The sequence below is a fragment of the Kwoniella bestiolae genome, chromosome 3 (assembly GCF_000512585.2).
Source record: "Kwoniella bestiolae CBS 10118 chromosome 3, complete sequence".
NCBI classification, from domain to species: domain Eukaryota; kingdom Fungi; phylum Basidiomycota; class Tremellomycetes; order Tremellales; family Cryptococcaceae; genus Kwoniella; species Kwoniella bestiolae.
Window position 1 is genome coordinate 930211 of NC_089243.1, and position 16697 is coordinate 946907.

The window sequence follows — 16697 nt, forward strand, 5'->3', positions numbered from 1 at the left end:
CTCACTATTGCTCATCCTTCGATCAAATTGCATACAAGGTATTTCGTCAGTCCTGTGTTCCTTCTAGACGAGATATGTTCAAAATAGAACTGATATCATATGCATCCATTCACATTCCCATCTACTCCCAACATTCTATTCTATCTCCACCATCTATATCTTCCACTCATCTACAACTCAATATGCTCGGGCGGTGTCGGTCCTTTATCCGTAGGTACGGCCTTGGAGATATACGTTTTCCCCATCTTATCGCCCGTCTCCTGCGTTACATCCTCCTTGACAGGTCCCTTGTGCGTGGGGTTGGCCAGGGTAGTAGATGTAGTAGGAGAGGAGTCGGGGTGAGTAGATTCGGTAACTTCGGGTCCGTGGTGCGTTGGATTCGCTTGGGTCGTCGAGGTTGTTGGAGAATACGACGAAGAGGAGGAAGAGGAGGAAGAAGAGGGACGAGGTCGTCGAGGTGGTTTTTTGTTGATTAGTCGGAGGACCTGCCGTTGGTATGTTAGCATTGCGTGCTTTTCAAGTAAGTATATCTTGTCCGCTCTTAGCTATCCACGATCGATTGCACATATTGCTCCATGCTTCCTTATCAAAGGGAAACCAGCAAGGTATGTAGGAGATATTGACAATGAGTATCCTGAACAAGAAGCACTCACAGTCATCTGCAACTTCTTCCCCCTCTCATCCAACTCCCCAGCCTGAATAACCGGATCACTAGTCTTATCATCCTCAATCTTGACCTGCTCTTTCATTAACCCATCAATCCACACTTCATTCTCCTTCATCAGATCTTCCACACCCTTCAACTCCTCCTCGGTATATTTCGGGGGGATCGCTGGAAGTTCGTCCGTAGCTTCTTCAGCAAGTTTGAGAGCTTGGGTGTTGTTTTGTCTCGCTTCCGATAGGAAGGATCGAGAAGCGAACATGGCTTTTTGGAATGCTTCGAGGGCTTTGGGGCGGTGTAGGTATTCTTTGTATCGCTTTACAACGGGGAGTTCGAGCGATCTGCGATAAACGGGGGGTTAGCACATGTATAACGACAATTGCCAACCACCAAGAATACTACTCACTCCAAGTCCGATCTCTTCCCTTTGAGAGTCTCCTCGTCAGCGGTCTCGGCATGATCGCCCAACCATTCCATCGTCTTATCAAGCAATACCCTGATCTTGTCCCTCTCAGCTTGAGTGGCATATTCATGTAACGCCCTGAGCTCGGAATCGGGGGACAAGAGACCTGATAATCTATATAGATACCCTTCAAGGAGATTACGTGCTTCCTCTCGAGAGAATTTGGCGGATTCGAAATTGGCTATTGATTGGAGTCTAAATTGGTTCGCACGCATAACAACGATCAGCTTATGCCCTTGTATCGAATTCAATCACGACGACTCAAGGTCCACTCAAAAGGACTGAAATGATCCGTTGCCAAAGCTCGACTCACCTAGCCTGAGTCGTCCTCTTCTCCTCACCCGTCATAGCGCGCACACCCAAATGTTTCTCCTTGAACCTCAGCGCAATCTTCTGCTTCTTCGACTTCGCTTTCGCATCTTCCTTCCCACCACTTCCTCCTTCCTCTCCTTCCTCTGTGGCGTTCTCTTCAGCAGAATCATCCTTCTTCCCCCCAAACAATCCCTTCAATTTCCCAGCGACGCCACCGTCTTCAACTTCAGGGGTATTCGAAGTGATGACTGCATTAGCTACAGAAAGATACCCTCGGGGATCCAGTCTAAGTGTAACTTGAATGACAGGCTGGGGGCTAGTGAAGTTCTTGAGGGATTTCTGGATATCATTGATAGATACTGATAAGATGGGTTTACTTTGACTCTGATCATTCTCCGTCTTAGTCGTTGATTGATCAGCCAAGATCGGATGAGTGGATTGTGAGAATTCTAACGTAATTTCATCTTCGCCTTTAGATGGAATAGGTAGAGATAATACCTTCCTTTCACCCAATTTACTACCTCTTTCAAAGATCGTCTCTACCTGACCGGCACTGTTCTTGTCCAAAATAATATCGTAGTAGCTTCGTTCCGTCACGTTAAGATTCTTCATCTTGAATTGTCTGCTCAGAGCCGCACCGTAATATGCTGCACCCAATACGGCAGCCTCGTCGGTGTTGACATTTTGAGCGATCTTATCGTCTTTACCGCCCAATACGGATTTCAATGAGTTCTGTACGAGAGGTACTCTGGTGTTACCTCCGAAAAGGATGATAGAGTTGATATCTTCCAATGATAGTCTAGCGGAGGTAAGAGCCGCCGTGATGGGGTGTGAAAATAGTGGGACGGACGATTCCACGGCTGATTCAAGGGATGCACGGGAGATCTTGGATCGGTAGTCTATGTCGTTGTAGAGTGATTCGATCTGTCAATGGAATATATCAGAATATACGGACCAAACACTATCCATAATCACAACTTTGATCGCGTCTATGTCTGTATCATGGTAATGAATGCGGAAGAGGAGCGAGATGGACATGCACAACTCACAGCGACATTAGCTTCCTGATTTGCACTCAAGATATGTTTAACCCTATTCCCCTCTCTAGCCAGCTTCGCCAACGCCTTCTTATCGCCCTTGACTCCCTTCTGACCACTCTTCTTGATGAAATCATCAACCAGAATATCCTGGATGGTAACGTCTAACAAAACTCCACCGACCTGTTCAAACCCAGTACCGAGCACCTCGATATGGGTAGTATTGATGGGAGTCTTCGATTTAGGCGTAGGTAGATAACTAGTCTGGTAAAATGCCAATACAGTCGCAGTGGTCGATAAGGCCCCTGAATCATATATCACATGATATTCTTTTGATCCCTCTCCAGTCTCAAGGTTGTAGTCGGGGAATGTACGTGTCATAGCGTAATTCAAAGCTACACCCGTACCCTCGCCTATCATCGCTAGACAGCTCAATCCCTGGAGCTCCAAGGCGTCTTTATAAGCTTTTCGCTGGTAATGATCCCACCATGTTGGGACTGTTACAATTACCTGGTTGACCGGTTCAGAACCTGAGAGGGACTCGGCGAGATGGCGGAAGTACGATATTTGATGGGCTAGTAGGGCTGTAGGTGTCCAATATTCCTCTGAGGGGGATGAGGGGGAGATGTGGGATGGGGCGGAAGGGTGGGGGAAAATGAGGACTCCGTCGTTGGTTAGTGATGGTGGGTTTGGGTGGAGGGGGAGTTGGTGGGTAGAAGTGGAACCGAGGAGGGGTTTGACGTATGGGAAGTGAGTATCGGGGAAACGAGTTGCCTAGGACAGTTCGGAGGATGAGCAAACCCTCTTCTCGGCGACACACTCAGGTAGGTAAGTACATCAACATTAACGGATTTACTTACCGCCATCTTAGCCTCTGCTCCGAAAACCCTATCATCCCTCTTCCAACCTACCACACTCGATATCTTCCGCTTACTATCTTTATCCAGCACCACATCGAAGGGAACACCAGGTTTGATCAACGATAATTTGGTGAATTCCGCTCCATAGTCTATCGCTAGTACTGCTGCTTGAATCGCTGGCGCTATCAGCAGGAGCAGCAATGAGAGGATATGCGACGGGCGCATGGCGATGGAGTCGCTTGGCTTGTAACGACTTTCTGTCGAGATGGTACGGAGCCAAAATGACTTTGTAACAAGCTTTTTTCAACTTTTTTCGAATTGAATTTCCGAATGTCACTAGATCATAGATGGGAATGACACGTCGGCAAGTGATGTTGTGGTTGTCGGTGTCGAGACAAGGACTGTATGAGCTGTAATGTGTTGATATACTTGCTTTTTCATATATATATATCTTCTTTCTGAATTCTTTGTCTTTCTTTCTGGCAGAAAGCTCTTCATTCTTTCGTTCTCCAGCGTGGAAGTAACCTCCACGTCTCGACCTCGGAATTAAGCTTTGATTAGCGAGATCATCGATGAAACGTGGACACCATGTGGCTGTGTGAACTGGTATTCCCAAATCTTATCAATCACCTCATATCGGTATCTGGAATAATTTCTAGAGATGTCATGTTAGTTGTAGAGATTATTTTGGAAAAGACGTCACAGAGACTATATATACATGACCAAGATTATTCAGCATGTAACATCTACTCATCATTATACCGCAAAACAAGATTTAACACTTATCAGCGACCGAGAGATCAACGCGGGTACAAGTCGATCATAAGAAATCTCCATACACTTTCCACCTCACAACACATCGCCACCGAAGAATGACAGACTCCGAGATACTCACCCCCCAATACACCCCCGAGGAGATCGATAAGTTCAACGCTGAGTTGGAGAACAAATCACCCCAGGATATTTTGAGATGGGCTATAGATAACTTGGAGGGGCTGTATCAGACGACAGCATTTGGATTGTGAGTGGATACGATAACCCTCGAGGAGCTTACATCCTCCTCATGATATATAGTGTTCTCTACTAATTTGTATATCTTGCTTGGATTAGGACGGGCACAGCTGCGTTGGATATGATCTCCAAGATATCTCAGGAAAGAGAGGAGATTCACCTGGTACCATTGGTAAGTATCTTCATACCAAGCCATCACCTCCAATACCCTATATCCGAGCAGTATCTCACATCACCAACGTTAAACATCGTATCAAAAGGGACTAAACTAACCCTATCTCCCCCACTCAGATATTCCTAGACACGCTCCACCACTTCCCCGAGACCCTCACACTCTCCCAAACAGCCTCAGAAACCTACCTCGCCGAACTACACACCTACAAACCACCCGGTGTCTCCACCCAAGAAGAGTTCACTGCGAAATACGGCGACAAGCTGTGGGAGACGGACGAGGCGTCATACGACTACTTAGTCAAGGTGGAACCTGCCGCGCGGGCGTACAAGGAACTGGGTGTGAGGGCTGTGATCACTGGTCGAAGGAGGTCGCAGGGGAGTGATAGGGCCAATCTTAAGGTTATAGAAGTAGATGAGAGGGGGTTGATTAAAGTAAATCCGTTGATTTCGTTGGGGTATAAGGAGGTTAAGGATTATGTTGATAGGGAGTGAGTTGAGTTCCTATCTTAATTTTCAGTCTTCTCCCAATGTTTGATCGATTCAACATTAACATTATTTTCATTGTTTGTTCTCAACTTTTTGCTGTCTGTGCGAAAATCTTATATCAGATTGCCTCAACCAATCTCCCCATCATTTTCCTTGTCATTCACTCTCTGTCCCTCGTTTTCCTTCCTTTCCCTCTGAAACCCAACTTCACGATTCGAACACTCCATCAGAATTACACTGACCCTTTCATCAGAAACGTCCCCTACAACCCCCTCCTAGACCAAGGCTACCGCTCAATAGGTGACGTGCACTCCACAGCACCACCCGACCCTAACGCAGTGAATTCCGACGCCAACGAAAGGAGCGGAAGGTGGCAGGGGAAGTCCAAGACGGAGTGTGGACTGCACACGAACTACTTTGAGATGAAGAAGAAGTTTGAGGAGAAGGCTAAAGGTGGGCAGTGAGGTTGTTAGGGGATTGTATTATGCATGGATGTACTTAGATTATGAGTTGGTATTGGTGAATTTTATTTGCAGTCCTGCACGAAGGGGGGATTGAGTCGCTCCACATATCCATACTTGACAATTCCGAATGTCTCTCATGTCTAACGCGGCTTGATCATGAAACAGCTACAAGTCGTAACCGTTCCATTACTGATCATCCATCATTCATATTCGTATCAAATGCATAATACCCTAGTGATCCGAAGAACCCCCAATCTAATAGGTGCATTATCCCGATTTTATCTCCCCAGCCTTGATCATACAACTCTGCAGATTGCAGATCACTGACAAGCAGCCTGCATAGCCTCCACGGCACTCTTCAGCTTCTCGCCCGAAATCAAAACCAATCTACCGAACTGCTCCACGCCAAAGGCATCTTCATCCCTCTTCGGAGCGGTTTTGAAAGGGTATGTGTGAACGTGCGTGGCGAGCTAAACGAGATATCAGGACAGGAATTAGCGAGATGTCACTTTGGGGATTATAGCAGTAGTAAATAGAGCCATTGCGAATTAGGTTCGTAGTCGGTTCATTCCTTTCAAAGATGAGGTAGATGAAACTCACATTATCGATGAATTCTTCTTCTGGGTGATAGGCGAACGTCCCGGCTGTTAATGGTAATGCGTTATTGGCATTTCCATTGGTAGACTTTTTTTTTGATTTCTTCGAGCTATAGTATGGGAATGAAAATCAGGCTTATTAGTGGATACCCCAACCACTGACAAGTACATTCCAATGAAGCATGACCAAGCGGCTCATGATCAATACGTGTCATCTATTAACTGGACGTCTTCCTGCCTTATTCTCCCTCATAAAGACATATAACCCCCATTCAACGAGGACGAGCAAGACGAACAACAAATCTGTTGTTCACTCGCGTAACGCAAATGCCCCAGATGATCGTTGAACTCACCCCTGATCATTCATATCCAAACCCAAATTCTCCTCCCCCCCCTCCAACCTATACCCCCTCCCCCAAAGTATATAATCCGTAAACCCCTTACCCTCCAGCTCACCCAACAACATCCTGTACAAATGCGGTATGAGCGGTAAGGGGAGATTCAACATTCTAAGGGAGAAGATCAAGGCGGGTTTGGATGCTTGAGCGGGGGAAGCGGAGGGGTCGAGCAGGAGTCGGAGGGGGGATATGGATGGGAGGGTTGAGAGGAGGTATGTGAGGAGGGGGGAGAAGGAGGGGTTGGTCTGTGAGGTGTGAGAGTTAGCTTTACGTCTTCTCTTTTCTGTGTGGAGCTGTTTATGTGGGTATGGATGATATGTGAGAGGAAATATGAGATATGAACATATCAAGTCTTATGGCTTGTTTGGCCTAACTATCCAGGATTTTCATCAGAAAGGGGAGGAGCCGATTCACCCACCCTATTTTCCAAAACATCCACAACACCCACCAGCCCCCAGGGATCGCTCTCCTCCCCATCTGTCTTTATACTGCTCCCTGCGCCTAGCCTGATCCCCTCGGAAAGTATCAGGTCTGCGAGGGGGTGCACGTCGATGAGTTCGTCGTCGTGTGAGAGAGTTTGTCGGAGGAGTCGTTTTATAGCGATCCTACATAAGAAATCATGATCAGTCAAGGTGATGTAAAATGACGCTCAGAGGCAGAGGGTGGAACTCACTGGTCGACATCGGGGTTGAAATTGTAGAAATCAAAATCGACGTTGATCATTGACTGTACAGCAAAATTAGCAAGGTTAACCTAGTGCTCTGTATTTCCATAACATCAGACGTATCAGACCTTTCAAGACGATTGGCGACAGTGCAGGTCACTCGACCCATGAGGCAGCACACTTACCACATCACTCCCCGAGTCAGAATCACTATCCCCCTCATCATCCCTCGTTACGTTCTTTCTCTTCGTCGAAGTGGAAGCAGATGCTGAAGCGGCAGATACAGCTTCGAGTGTACGTTGTGATCGTGGCATGGTGTAGTATTCTCTTTGAGTAGGTGTTATTAGTCACTTTCTAATTTTGGTTGCCAATGGGTCCAGATATGCGTATCGTTCAACGTTTCCGCTCGTCACTCACTCGTTACAGCCAGAGAACGCCAAAACAGAAAAATCTAATTCTCCACTTTCAGCCCACGTGGGTTTACGTAAATACCCGCTGAAATCCGGTTAGTAACCTATCCTTTGGGTGATTTGGGTGGCAACGATCAACGATCGAAGAGAAATGACGGAATATCAACGATGATGAACATTACGAGAACTGCAATGTATGGTTTGTTTTTGTTTACGCTTCATCAATCATTGACCTGTATATACCTTATCGATCACGCGTTAGCTGCTCATCGACATACACCAGGTAAGCAGGTAGCCCACCATGAAACGCTCCCTTGAATCCACCTCGTCCCCCAGATCGTCTAAGAGACAGGCCAGTCTAGCCTCTTTCCTTAAACCAAAGACCGCCCCTTCACCTGCCAAGGCAAAACCCCCCATAATAGCAAATGGAGAAGGGAACGAGGACAGACCTATAATTCTAGACGATGATGACGAAGGAGACTTGAAGCCTCTCACACCCTTCGATAAAAGCAAGGCCAAGGTCATCGATCTCTTCCTACCCAGCAACAACACCAACCTGAACAATCCAAAACAAACAGAAAGAGAAACAGACGAAAACCTCCCAACCCCCTGGCCACCCACCAATCACCCATACCACCCACCCCCCACACCGACATACAATCACCCCATCCTCATACCTCCTCCTCCCACCTCTCTCCACCCACTCCATTTCAATGTGAATCCCAAGATAATACATAACCCTACTACAGACCTCGATCTCATATACTACAAATCATTCATTGACAAGTCCTCTTCCAAAGAGCTCATGAACTACCTGCTTGAGAATCTACCGTGGTACAGAGTCAAATATACTGTAAGAGGGATGAACATAAATACGCCGAGGTATACCACGGTATTTGGGAAGGATTCGACGGAGATCCCTTGGTCCGGGTACATGAAGTGTAGGCCTAGGGCTGTACCGGAAGTGATGCAGCGGTTGATGAGGAAGGGTGAGTAACTGCTCTCGAGAGTATCTATTTATCATCTTATGAGACCTATCCAACTCGTTCTCCGGGACTACCGCAATCATTTACCCCTTGATCTGTTTTTTCACTGAGCAACCGATTGAAATGCAAAGTTGAAACTGACATTTCTGACATTCCCTCTCATACACACCAGTCGAACAAGTCACCTCCTCCCAATTCAACTTCTGCCTAATAAACTACTACTCCTCAGGCCTCGACTCCATATCCTATCACTCCGACTCGGAATCCTTCCTCGGCCCTAACCCCACAATCGCCTCCCTGACCCTAGGTTATCCCCGGGATTTTCATCTACGTCATGTAAATTACAAGAATCACCCGCGAACGGGAAAAGAGGTGCCCGTAGAGAAGTTTACATTGGAAGACGGAGATATGGTAATTATGAAAGGCAAGACACAACATGAATGGGAACATTCCGTACCGAAGAGGAAAAGTGCGAAGGGAAGGATAAATATAACGTTTAGGAAGGGGATTGTAAGGTATGCGACGGAGAATTATTATAATTATAATGTTGGGAAGGGACCATTATATAGATGGGATAGTGAAGAGAAGGAGATGAGGGAGGTGGAGTGTTCTGATGGGGGTGTGAAGAGTTAGTAGAGTGTAGAAATTATAATGGTAGATCTATTATCCGTGAGTTGATGGGAATAGCGTTGTTGTATTGCATGATGCAAGTTGCATGATACGTCTAATGATATTTGATACGGCCAATAATACAAGTCGAAATTGTCAGATAAGAGACTACAAGATCTTGCATGGTTATACACTTATATCCGCTAAATTGACATCCTGCCGAAGCACTAAGAGGCATATATGGAAGTGTATCAAATACATTCCCCCGATGCTTCTATCTGCTATCCACTCTGAAGTTGTAATAAGACCGAAACTTCGTATGCTTTACCTCTGTCATACAACCCCCTCTTGCTTCATTTTCCCCACCTCTTTCAAGTCGTATCCAAGCTCCTGCAATACCTCATCAGTATGTTCACCCAAATAAGGTGGTGGGCGGTACAACTGCAAAGCAAAGCATACCATCAGCTCGACCTCGATCAGGCGATCTCAGAGAGCAAAAAACCGAGCTCACCTTGGGCTTCTCCCCATCATAAGACGTCGCAGCTGCTGCTAGTCTGATCTTACCCGCTCGAGGGTGCTACGAGATATCAGATCACATAGATCAGCTCAACGATTCGATCAAGCGAAAGTGATTTACGTGAGCTGAAAATGCATGACTCACCTCGACTTCCTCGACGACTTGCCTGGCTATTGATTGGGGATGAGCGAAAGTTTGCGCGATGTTATTTATGGGTCTGAAGTGTCAATCAGCTTAAAATTATCCCTATGCGACCACCATCCGAACTTCTTCGTTGACGAAAGGATGATGAACCGTCATACGATAGCATGACTCGACTCACGCAAAAGGGAATCTAGTCACGAGAAGGACGAACCAGACCAATCAGCAAGATCAACACCAATCAGCAAGCAGGCATATAGTTAACTTACCCCTTCCCCTTAAACCGCTCACACCACTCTTCCGTCCCCCTCTCACTCAACGCCTCCTCAATAAGCCTCACCAGCTCCCCCCGATTCTCCACCCTCTTCGAATTCTTACTAAACCGTTGATCATTCACCCATTCCATCCGATCCAGCACGGTCGGCGAACAGAGGATAGAAAATTGGATATCATTCCCTGCAGATAACATGATGAATGAATCTTTTGTTGGAAAGACCTGATAAGGGACGATGGAAGGGTGAGAGGTACCCCATCGGGTGGCTTCTTGGGATGAGATTAGGTAGTTTGAGCCGATATTTGCGAGGGATGCGATCTAAAATTATGGGTGTCATTCCGCTTTATTTCCTTTGATCATCTCGTGCTGTTTCGAGGAGGGGGATATGAAAGGGAGATTTGCAGATGTCGAGTGACTCACCTGACTCTCAAATAAGCTGACTTCCACCCTTGATCCTACACCTGTTTTACCTCTTTTCAGCAATGCCGCCAGTATACCAGATTGGGCGTAGTGTCCTGTTAGGATATCTGTGACTGCTACGCCGACCTATGTGAAGGCATAAGCTAGAAATCAGCATCGTCACTCAGCAGAAATGCATCCCTTCAAGTCACAGCGCGTACAGCAGCAAGAGACATGACTGACCTTGACGGGCTTACCACCCTTCTCACCAGTAATATGCATCAACCCAGCCTCAGCTTCTATCACTACGTCGTATCCCGGGAATTTCGCGTATGGTCCGGTGGATCCGTATCCTGTTGAGCGATTGATCGGTCAGCCTCGAGCATCGCGGTAGTCCCACGATCACAAAGGAAAGGGGAATATGGGATTGTGGTGACATACCAGTTATTGAGCAATAGATCAACTTCGGATTGACAGCTTTGACCTGTTCGTACCCTAACCCGAATTTATCCAATTTACCGGGTACACTGCCGGTCCATCGTCAACATCCAGCTCAATGCCTATGAAAAGAAGAGAGGGAGGGACATACTAATTCTCAACCAAGATATCTGCATCGCTGACCAACCTCTGGATCACTTCCCTCCCCTTGTCAGATTTCAAATTGAGCGTCAACCTGAGATATAACATGGATTCATTATCAGCTCAAAAGGGATTGTCGAGACTGGCTGAGGAATACTTACGACCGCTTATTGCGATTTGCCTGTAGGAAATACGCCGACTCAGGAGGTAAGTCCGGTCGTGGATATGTGCCTTCGGAGGGGAACGAGGCTGAAGGAGGAAGCCATGATCTCGTGTCGTCCCCTGTTTTGGGCGTTTCTATCTGTAATTACATGCTGTATCTTAGCCGCATATCTATGACCAATATACCCATTAAGGTCATAATCCAAGGGAGTGATAACACACCTTGATCACGTCGGCTATCCTCGACGAACAAGATCAGCATGTGTTACGCTACGCTGACGAGCCGGGTCCGAACGGGCTCACCTCCCAGGTCTGACTGGTCAACAAAAGCAACAGAATCAGATTAACCTAAGCCTTGGATTTCACCCGATGTGGCATAGACATATACTCACAAGCATCATAGTAGCCAGAGGACCAGCCAACACCCTAGTCAGATCCACCACCTTGATCCCAGCTAACGGACGATCATCCACATTCACCGAAGTCAGGGGGGTAGAGTAGTGTCGTAGGGCGGTACATTGTAGTGGAGCGACCAACTGAGGCTGAGCTCGCCGTATGCTTAGTCGGATGAAGCTCATTCTGGTTGTATCAAACATACGATATGACGACGAAAGAGAACACATAGATATCTGACATGAGCATCTGCTCCCATCTCTCATCTTGCATCGTCCGGATCTCTCGAGCCGGTTATCAGCTTTCGGATAAATATCACTCGGAGTTTATCCGATATCAATGAATCAGCATGAGCGAAAATATCTCGACGAGTGGTCCAATCGTGTCTGTAAATAAAATCTAACCAATAGTAGACATGGCTCATCGATAATTATAACTCCCAGGATGACCTGCTCGATATGACATCCCATAGGTTACTTCCCACTGCGCCTCCCCCGTCAAAGGAAATCCTGGAAAAATGGTTGGACCACCAGGGAGTCGTTCGTGGTGGAGGACTGAGAATCGTGGATATGGAAGATGGTACTGGATGGAAGCTGGTTTCAGAGACTGAGATGGACTTGGGCGAGCTGAGTGAGTCCCCTTTATCGGTCCTGGCGCCCTTCGGTTGAGGTATAGACGAGAAGGTATTAATGGTTCAGCGCGTAGTATGCGCAATCCCCAAGACGTCCATCTTATCCCACCGAACCTCATCTCTACCCCCTCTTCCAACCTTGCCCTCTCCTACGGATCCCACCAACGCAAACGAGGAAAGCATGAATTCCCACACAATACTACACCTGTCTCTATGCCTGTTGCACGAGTTCCGCTTAGGAGCACAATCTCCTTTCTATGGGTACATACAGTCCCTTCCCAGGGATATCATCGGATTACCAATCTTCTGGGATATCCCAGAGATATGTGGGGAGGATGGGAGAAAGGCATGGAGGTGGTTAAAAGGGACTGAGGGGGAAAGGGAGCTGAAGATGAGGGAAGAGCAGGGATTGGGATTGGTGAGTAGCTCACATTTCCATGTCCCAGATAAACAGATCTAGCTTCAGCACTAGTGTTCGACGGAAGAGAGATGTACCTGCTGACGGAGTGATATCGTCAGACAAACATCCAATCCTTCTACACCCACTACTACCCCCATCTCCCGCCCACCCCCTCTCACCCCAGTCCATCCCCAATCTCATCATTCTACCACTGCTTGTCCCTCATATCCACCAGGGCCTTCATGATAGACCTCTACCACCTCATAGCCCTCTGTCCCTTCGCCGATATCCTCAACCACTCATCTTCCACACCCAACACCTCCCTATCATCAGACGACTTTGTATGTCATTTATGCGGCTCGCTCAAAACTTGCGAACACGATATTACCAATAGTGATGGAATGGCATATAGGTTGTTGCATCTTTTACCTAGGGAGATAAGTAGGATTGAGGAGGAGGAGAACGATACGATTGAATTGAGGGTTGAAAGACCTCTCGTTGAAGCTGGTGGAACAGGGGGAGAGATGGAGGTGTGGAACTCGTATGGGGATAATTTGGGTGATGCGAAATTATTGGTTGAATGGGGTTTTATAAGCGAGGAATATACTGGGGATGGAATTATGTGGGATCTAGAAGGATTGGGGTTGGGTTTAGGCAGGGAGGGGATGGAGGAAGTGTGGGAGATGGTCGATGAGTGTGCCAGGATCATGGAGAATGATAGTGTTGTTTCACGGAACGATGAAGCGAAAGACAAGAACGAAGAGACACTGTTATGCGCGCAGAGTGAACATAATCCGAGAATGCTGAGCCTCGATCAATCTGGGAGATTGTCCATCAACATATTCAGCATGTTATGGCTCAATCATTCTGGTCTCTCTTCGTCGGAGGAGGAGGAAGGTTTGAACGTACCCTCGCTTGTAAGAGCTATCAAAGCAGTCGAGGACTTGTGGAGGACAATCAACGATGATGGTGAAGCAGACCTGGCTCGCCTGGAAGGGATACACGACAAGATGATTCGAGTGGTCCGAGGGATCATAGATCTACTTAACAGAAGGAAGAAGTCGATGTACAGACCAGAACTATCTCCAGAACGTTTATTCGAGATGAGAGATGTAAGTCACTCCCTATCGTGATAGGATGTTACTGATGTTATTGAGTTAGGCTCTCTCGCCGACCGATAGGTATCAGTATATGGCCATGACTTTATCGATCAATGAGAGGGTCCTGCTCAATTCGACTTTAAATAAGTGGAATGAGATTCTCGATCTTATCACAGTATGATCCACATTCACAAAAGGAAACGACAGGTAAAAGAATACCATGACATAGGGTAAGGGGAATTCTGATACAACCACACTTACATGTAAATCTCACCCAACTATACCCAGCATACGCTATAGACAATACATGTTCATAGAATTCATTTATATGCAATACAATATACAGTCAAAATGTATGTAATCTACAAACGAAAGGTAACAAATCATCAAAGACCATTAATCGTTAAGATACAACATCATATTCAGTCTTCTTTTGTCGTCTTTCGATATCATTAAGATACCCAAAGTGTTCCCCACCCCACGCGTGTCGCTACTTTGACTCCACATCCGACGTTCATGACTGCAACTTAGCGTTCATTCGATCGTTCTCACTGCTTCTTAAAGGATCGTCGCCCTAATCAGAGTACCTGTATCGATGACCCCAATGATATGTGCTAACAGCCTCTCAAGTCAGCTCAGAAAAGCAGCATCGCTAAACCTACAGCTGCATAAGACTCACCTGACATCTCGTTCTCTCGACATACCAGCCTCAGCAGCCATATTAAGACTGAGCTCATACATAACATCAGAAACCCTGCCCTGGCAACCTTTGATATTCAGAGAAAATTGGACTCACTATCCCATAGAAGAGTACTGTGGTCCACTAGATTTACCCTTCCCTTTCCCATTCCCAGCATCGTCTGTAGGCCAGGGTGAACGACACCACACACACGTAACGTCTTCTCCTTTGGTTCGCTACATCCCATAGATATTAGCTAAATACGTAATGCTCGCCGAGAAGCTACTCACAACTGTCATAGCCCACATCTGGAAGCATTGATTGTGGAGGGCTACGTTAAGAATATCGAAGTCTGTTAAAATCTAGCTATCTTGATGGGTAATTGGACTTACGTTTACCGCATCCTGTCAACGTCTCATCATAGACCAACTTCTTCCCATCGACATCCTCCTGAGTCATCTCCTCGTAACATCTATCCTCATCCGACCGTATCAGCTTCATACATCTATGAAATTGGTGGTGAAATCAAAGCAGGTACATACACTGGACAATCTTCACCGACAGCATCCATCCTCTTCCCATCGGAAGCATCTTTGATCTCTTTATCAATTCCAGTAACTACCTCTTCCTCCTCCCCTCCTCTGCCCGTAGCGTGGAGATAAGCTTTGTGGACTTTGACATTCACTGTCACTGATCCGTTGGGAGTAGGTGGGGAAGTAGCGAAGACCTGTTCGACTTCTTCGGGCTGCAGGTATAGGCTAGATCAGTTGATGTCACAATGTCATGTAAACACGACTATGGCTAGATAGAACTGACAGTCAAGGACATTTGAAACCAGATGGACGAATCATCCGGCACTTTCAATACCTTGATACTACAGACAAGCTGTCAGCGTAGACTCCGCATTTCGTAAATAAACTTACAAAACGAAGATAATGTGTTTACAAGGCTTATTGCCTTTCAAATTATCCGGACAATCACATCGAGGTATAGGACCAATGTTGATAGTCTATCTCGGATTGTCAGCTTATCAAGCTCGGATCGATGTCCCGGCCGATTCAGCTTACATAAACATTACCGGTGGATCCAAGCTGCAAGTCATGTCCATCAGACACTCGTCACTCTGTATCAGAAAAAAGGAACAAACGCACAACTTTGAATTGCTCGTACTGATGATGACCTTCGCCAAGTCTCTCTCGCTCAATCATGAACTATCATTTACGTCAGCGATTAAAGCCTTTGAAAATGGCAGAGTCGCATACCATTCTTTGGGAGATAGCTCGCTTGTCTGTATGTCTATCAGCTTCATTATCCCTACAGCCTAAGGAGATACGTAGCTGACTCACATCGATCCACGATTGTCTTAGGGCATCTAAATGCAAGGCAATCGTAAGATTAGCATATTGAGGATAGCATCACAGATAAGGTAAACTCACTTGTCTCTCAACCTCGCCATCCTAGCTTTCTTCGGGTCGACCACCTTCTCAACCTTTGCCTTTGCTTTACCCTTGCCCTTAGCTTTCACTTGACTAGGCCCAGCTTCAGGTTGAGGTTCGCTTGGTCCAGCGATCGAGGACGATTGTGATTCGACTTTGACCATGGCACTCGCAGAAGATCCCGCCTGCGGTTCAGATTTGACCTTGGTCTGTCTTTCCCTCTTCCTGGGGTTCTTGGTTGAAGCGGGAGGAGGAGCAGAAAGCTCTTCGGCAGTAGGTTTAACATCCGTTTGATCGGAGGAAGGAGGAGCTTCATCTTGATTCTCGGTGTTGCCGACTACCTTGTCCTTCGGAGGGATAACAGCTGATTTGCGAGGTCTCCCCTTCGCTTTCTTTACTGGTGGTGGCTTGACTTCCTCTTCCTCTTGATATTCATTCTCGGTGGGTTCGGATTTGATCGACAGACGAGCGGATCGTCGGGGTGGAGGTGCGGTGCTTGACATGCTGGTCGAGGCGCTTCTTTTAGTGAGTCATGTCGACCAGTATGAGATGGTTATGACTGATCAATTACAAGCAGAGGTCTTGCTTTAGTACAACAGAAAGAAGGACGGAAAGAACAAGGTTGTTAAAATGGTGATCAGTGCGTATACAGTAGGAGAACACTCACTCACTTTTACTCGAGTTGACGTCAACCACGATTGTTTTGTGTTTACCTCCACTTTCTCCTATCAAGCTATTAAAGCGGATATCTCCGCCTACTCCCCTTACCTCCACTTACTATGTCCACCCCCTTTGACGATGGTGTATGGTGTGTGCAGTTGTCAAAGTACGCATCTTCCTCCTCACTTGGGTTAA

At 46.7% G+C, this 16697-nt stretch overlaps 7 protein-coding genes across 7 annotated transcripts; 3 read left to right on the forward strand and 4 right to left on the reverse strand.

The window, feature by feature from the left end:
- Positions 1 to 170: 170 nt before the first annotated feature.
- I302_105022 (uncharacterized protein) lies at positions 171 to 3558 on the reverse strand (the record flags this gene model as incomplete). Its single annotated transcript, XM_019195479.1, has 6 exons — positions 171 to 485; positions 654 to 1002; positions 1068 to 1319; positions 1438 to 2360; positions 2486 to 3247; positions 3334 to 3558. The coding sequence occupies 6 exons, from the start codon at positions 3556 to 3558 to the stop codon at positions 171 to 173; spliced, it is 2826 nt and encodes a 941-aa protein (XP_019042302.1).
- Positions 3559 to 4205: 647 nt separating this feature from the next.
- On the forward strand, positions 4206 to 5468 carry I302_105023 (phosphoadenosine phosphosulfate reductase; the record flags this gene model as incomplete). Its single annotated transcript, XM_019195478.1, has 4 exons — positions 4206 to 4354; positions 4444 to 4516; positions 4636 to 5006; positions 5258 to 5468. 4 exons carry the CDS (start codon positions 4206 to 4208, stop codon positions 5466 to 5468), a joined length of 804 nt encoding a protein of 267 aa, XP_019042301.1.
- A 320-nt stretch (positions 5469 to 5788) lies between these two features.
- On the reverse strand, positions 5789 to 7440 carry I302_105024 (uncharacterized protein; the record flags this gene model as incomplete). The annotated part of the gene is made up of 6 exons (XM_019195477.1): positions 5789 to 5938; positions 6069 to 6174; positions 6418 to 6707; positions 6881 to 7067; positions 7136 to 7188; positions 7312 to 7440. 6 exons carry the CDS (start codon positions 7438 to 7440, stop codon positions 5789 to 5791), a joined length of 915 nt encoding a protein of 304 aa, XP_019042300.1.
- Positions 7441 to 7837: 397 nt separating this feature from the next.
- On the forward strand, positions 7838 to 9155 carry I302_105025 (uncharacterized protein; the record flags this gene model as incomplete). The annotated part of the gene is made up of 2 exons (XM_019195476.1): positions 7838 to 8525; positions 8695 to 9155. 2 exons carry the CDS (start codon positions 7838 to 7840, stop codon positions 9153 to 9155), a joined length of 1149 nt encoding a protein of 382 aa, XP_019042299.1.
- Positions 9156 to 9464: 309 nt separating this feature from the next.
- On the reverse strand, positions 9465 to 11781 carry I302_105026 (uncharacterized protein; the record flags this gene model as incomplete). Its single annotated transcript, XM_065869978.1, has 12 exons — positions 9465 to 9572; positions 9643 to 9708; positions 9793 to 9865; positions 10059 to 10381; positions 10484 to 10609; positions 10706 to 10815; positions 10904 to 10989; positions 11052 to 11135; positions 11203 to 11342; positions 11426 to 11439; positions 11507 to 11519; positions 11596 to 11781. The coding sequence occupies 12 exons, from the start codon at positions 11779 to 11781 to the stop codon at positions 9465 to 9467; spliced, it is 1329 nt and encodes a 442-aa protein (XP_065726050.1).
- A 273-nt stretch (positions 11782 to 12054) lies between these two features.
- I302_105027 (uncharacterized protein) lies at positions 12055 to 13908 on the forward strand (the record flags this gene model as incomplete). Its single annotated transcript, XM_019195474.1, has 4 exons — positions 12055 to 12226; positions 12302 to 12645; positions 12747 to 13739; positions 13789 to 13908. The coding sequence occupies 4 exons, from the start codon at positions 12055 to 12057 to the stop codon at positions 13906 to 13908; spliced, it is 1629 nt and encodes a 542-aa protein (XP_019042297.1).
- Positions 13909 to 14301: 393 nt separating this feature from the next.
- I302_105028 (uncharacterized protein) lies at positions 14302 to 16345 on the reverse strand (the record flags this gene model as incomplete). Its single annotated transcript, XM_065869979.1, has 13 exons — positions 14302 to 14341; positions 14407 to 14454; positions 14524 to 14642; positions 14697 to 14737; positions 14799 to 14878; positions 14949 to 15151; positions 15223 to 15280; positions 15330 to 15415; positions 15474 to 15497; positions 15558 to 15617; positions 15669 to 15694; positions 15753 to 15778; positions 15843 to 16345. The coding sequence occupies 13 exons, from the start codon at positions 16343 to 16345 to the stop codon at positions 14302 to 14304; spliced, it is 1314 nt and encodes a 437-aa protein (XP_065726051.1).
- Between the last annotated feature and the right edge of the window lie 352 nt (positions 16346 to 16697).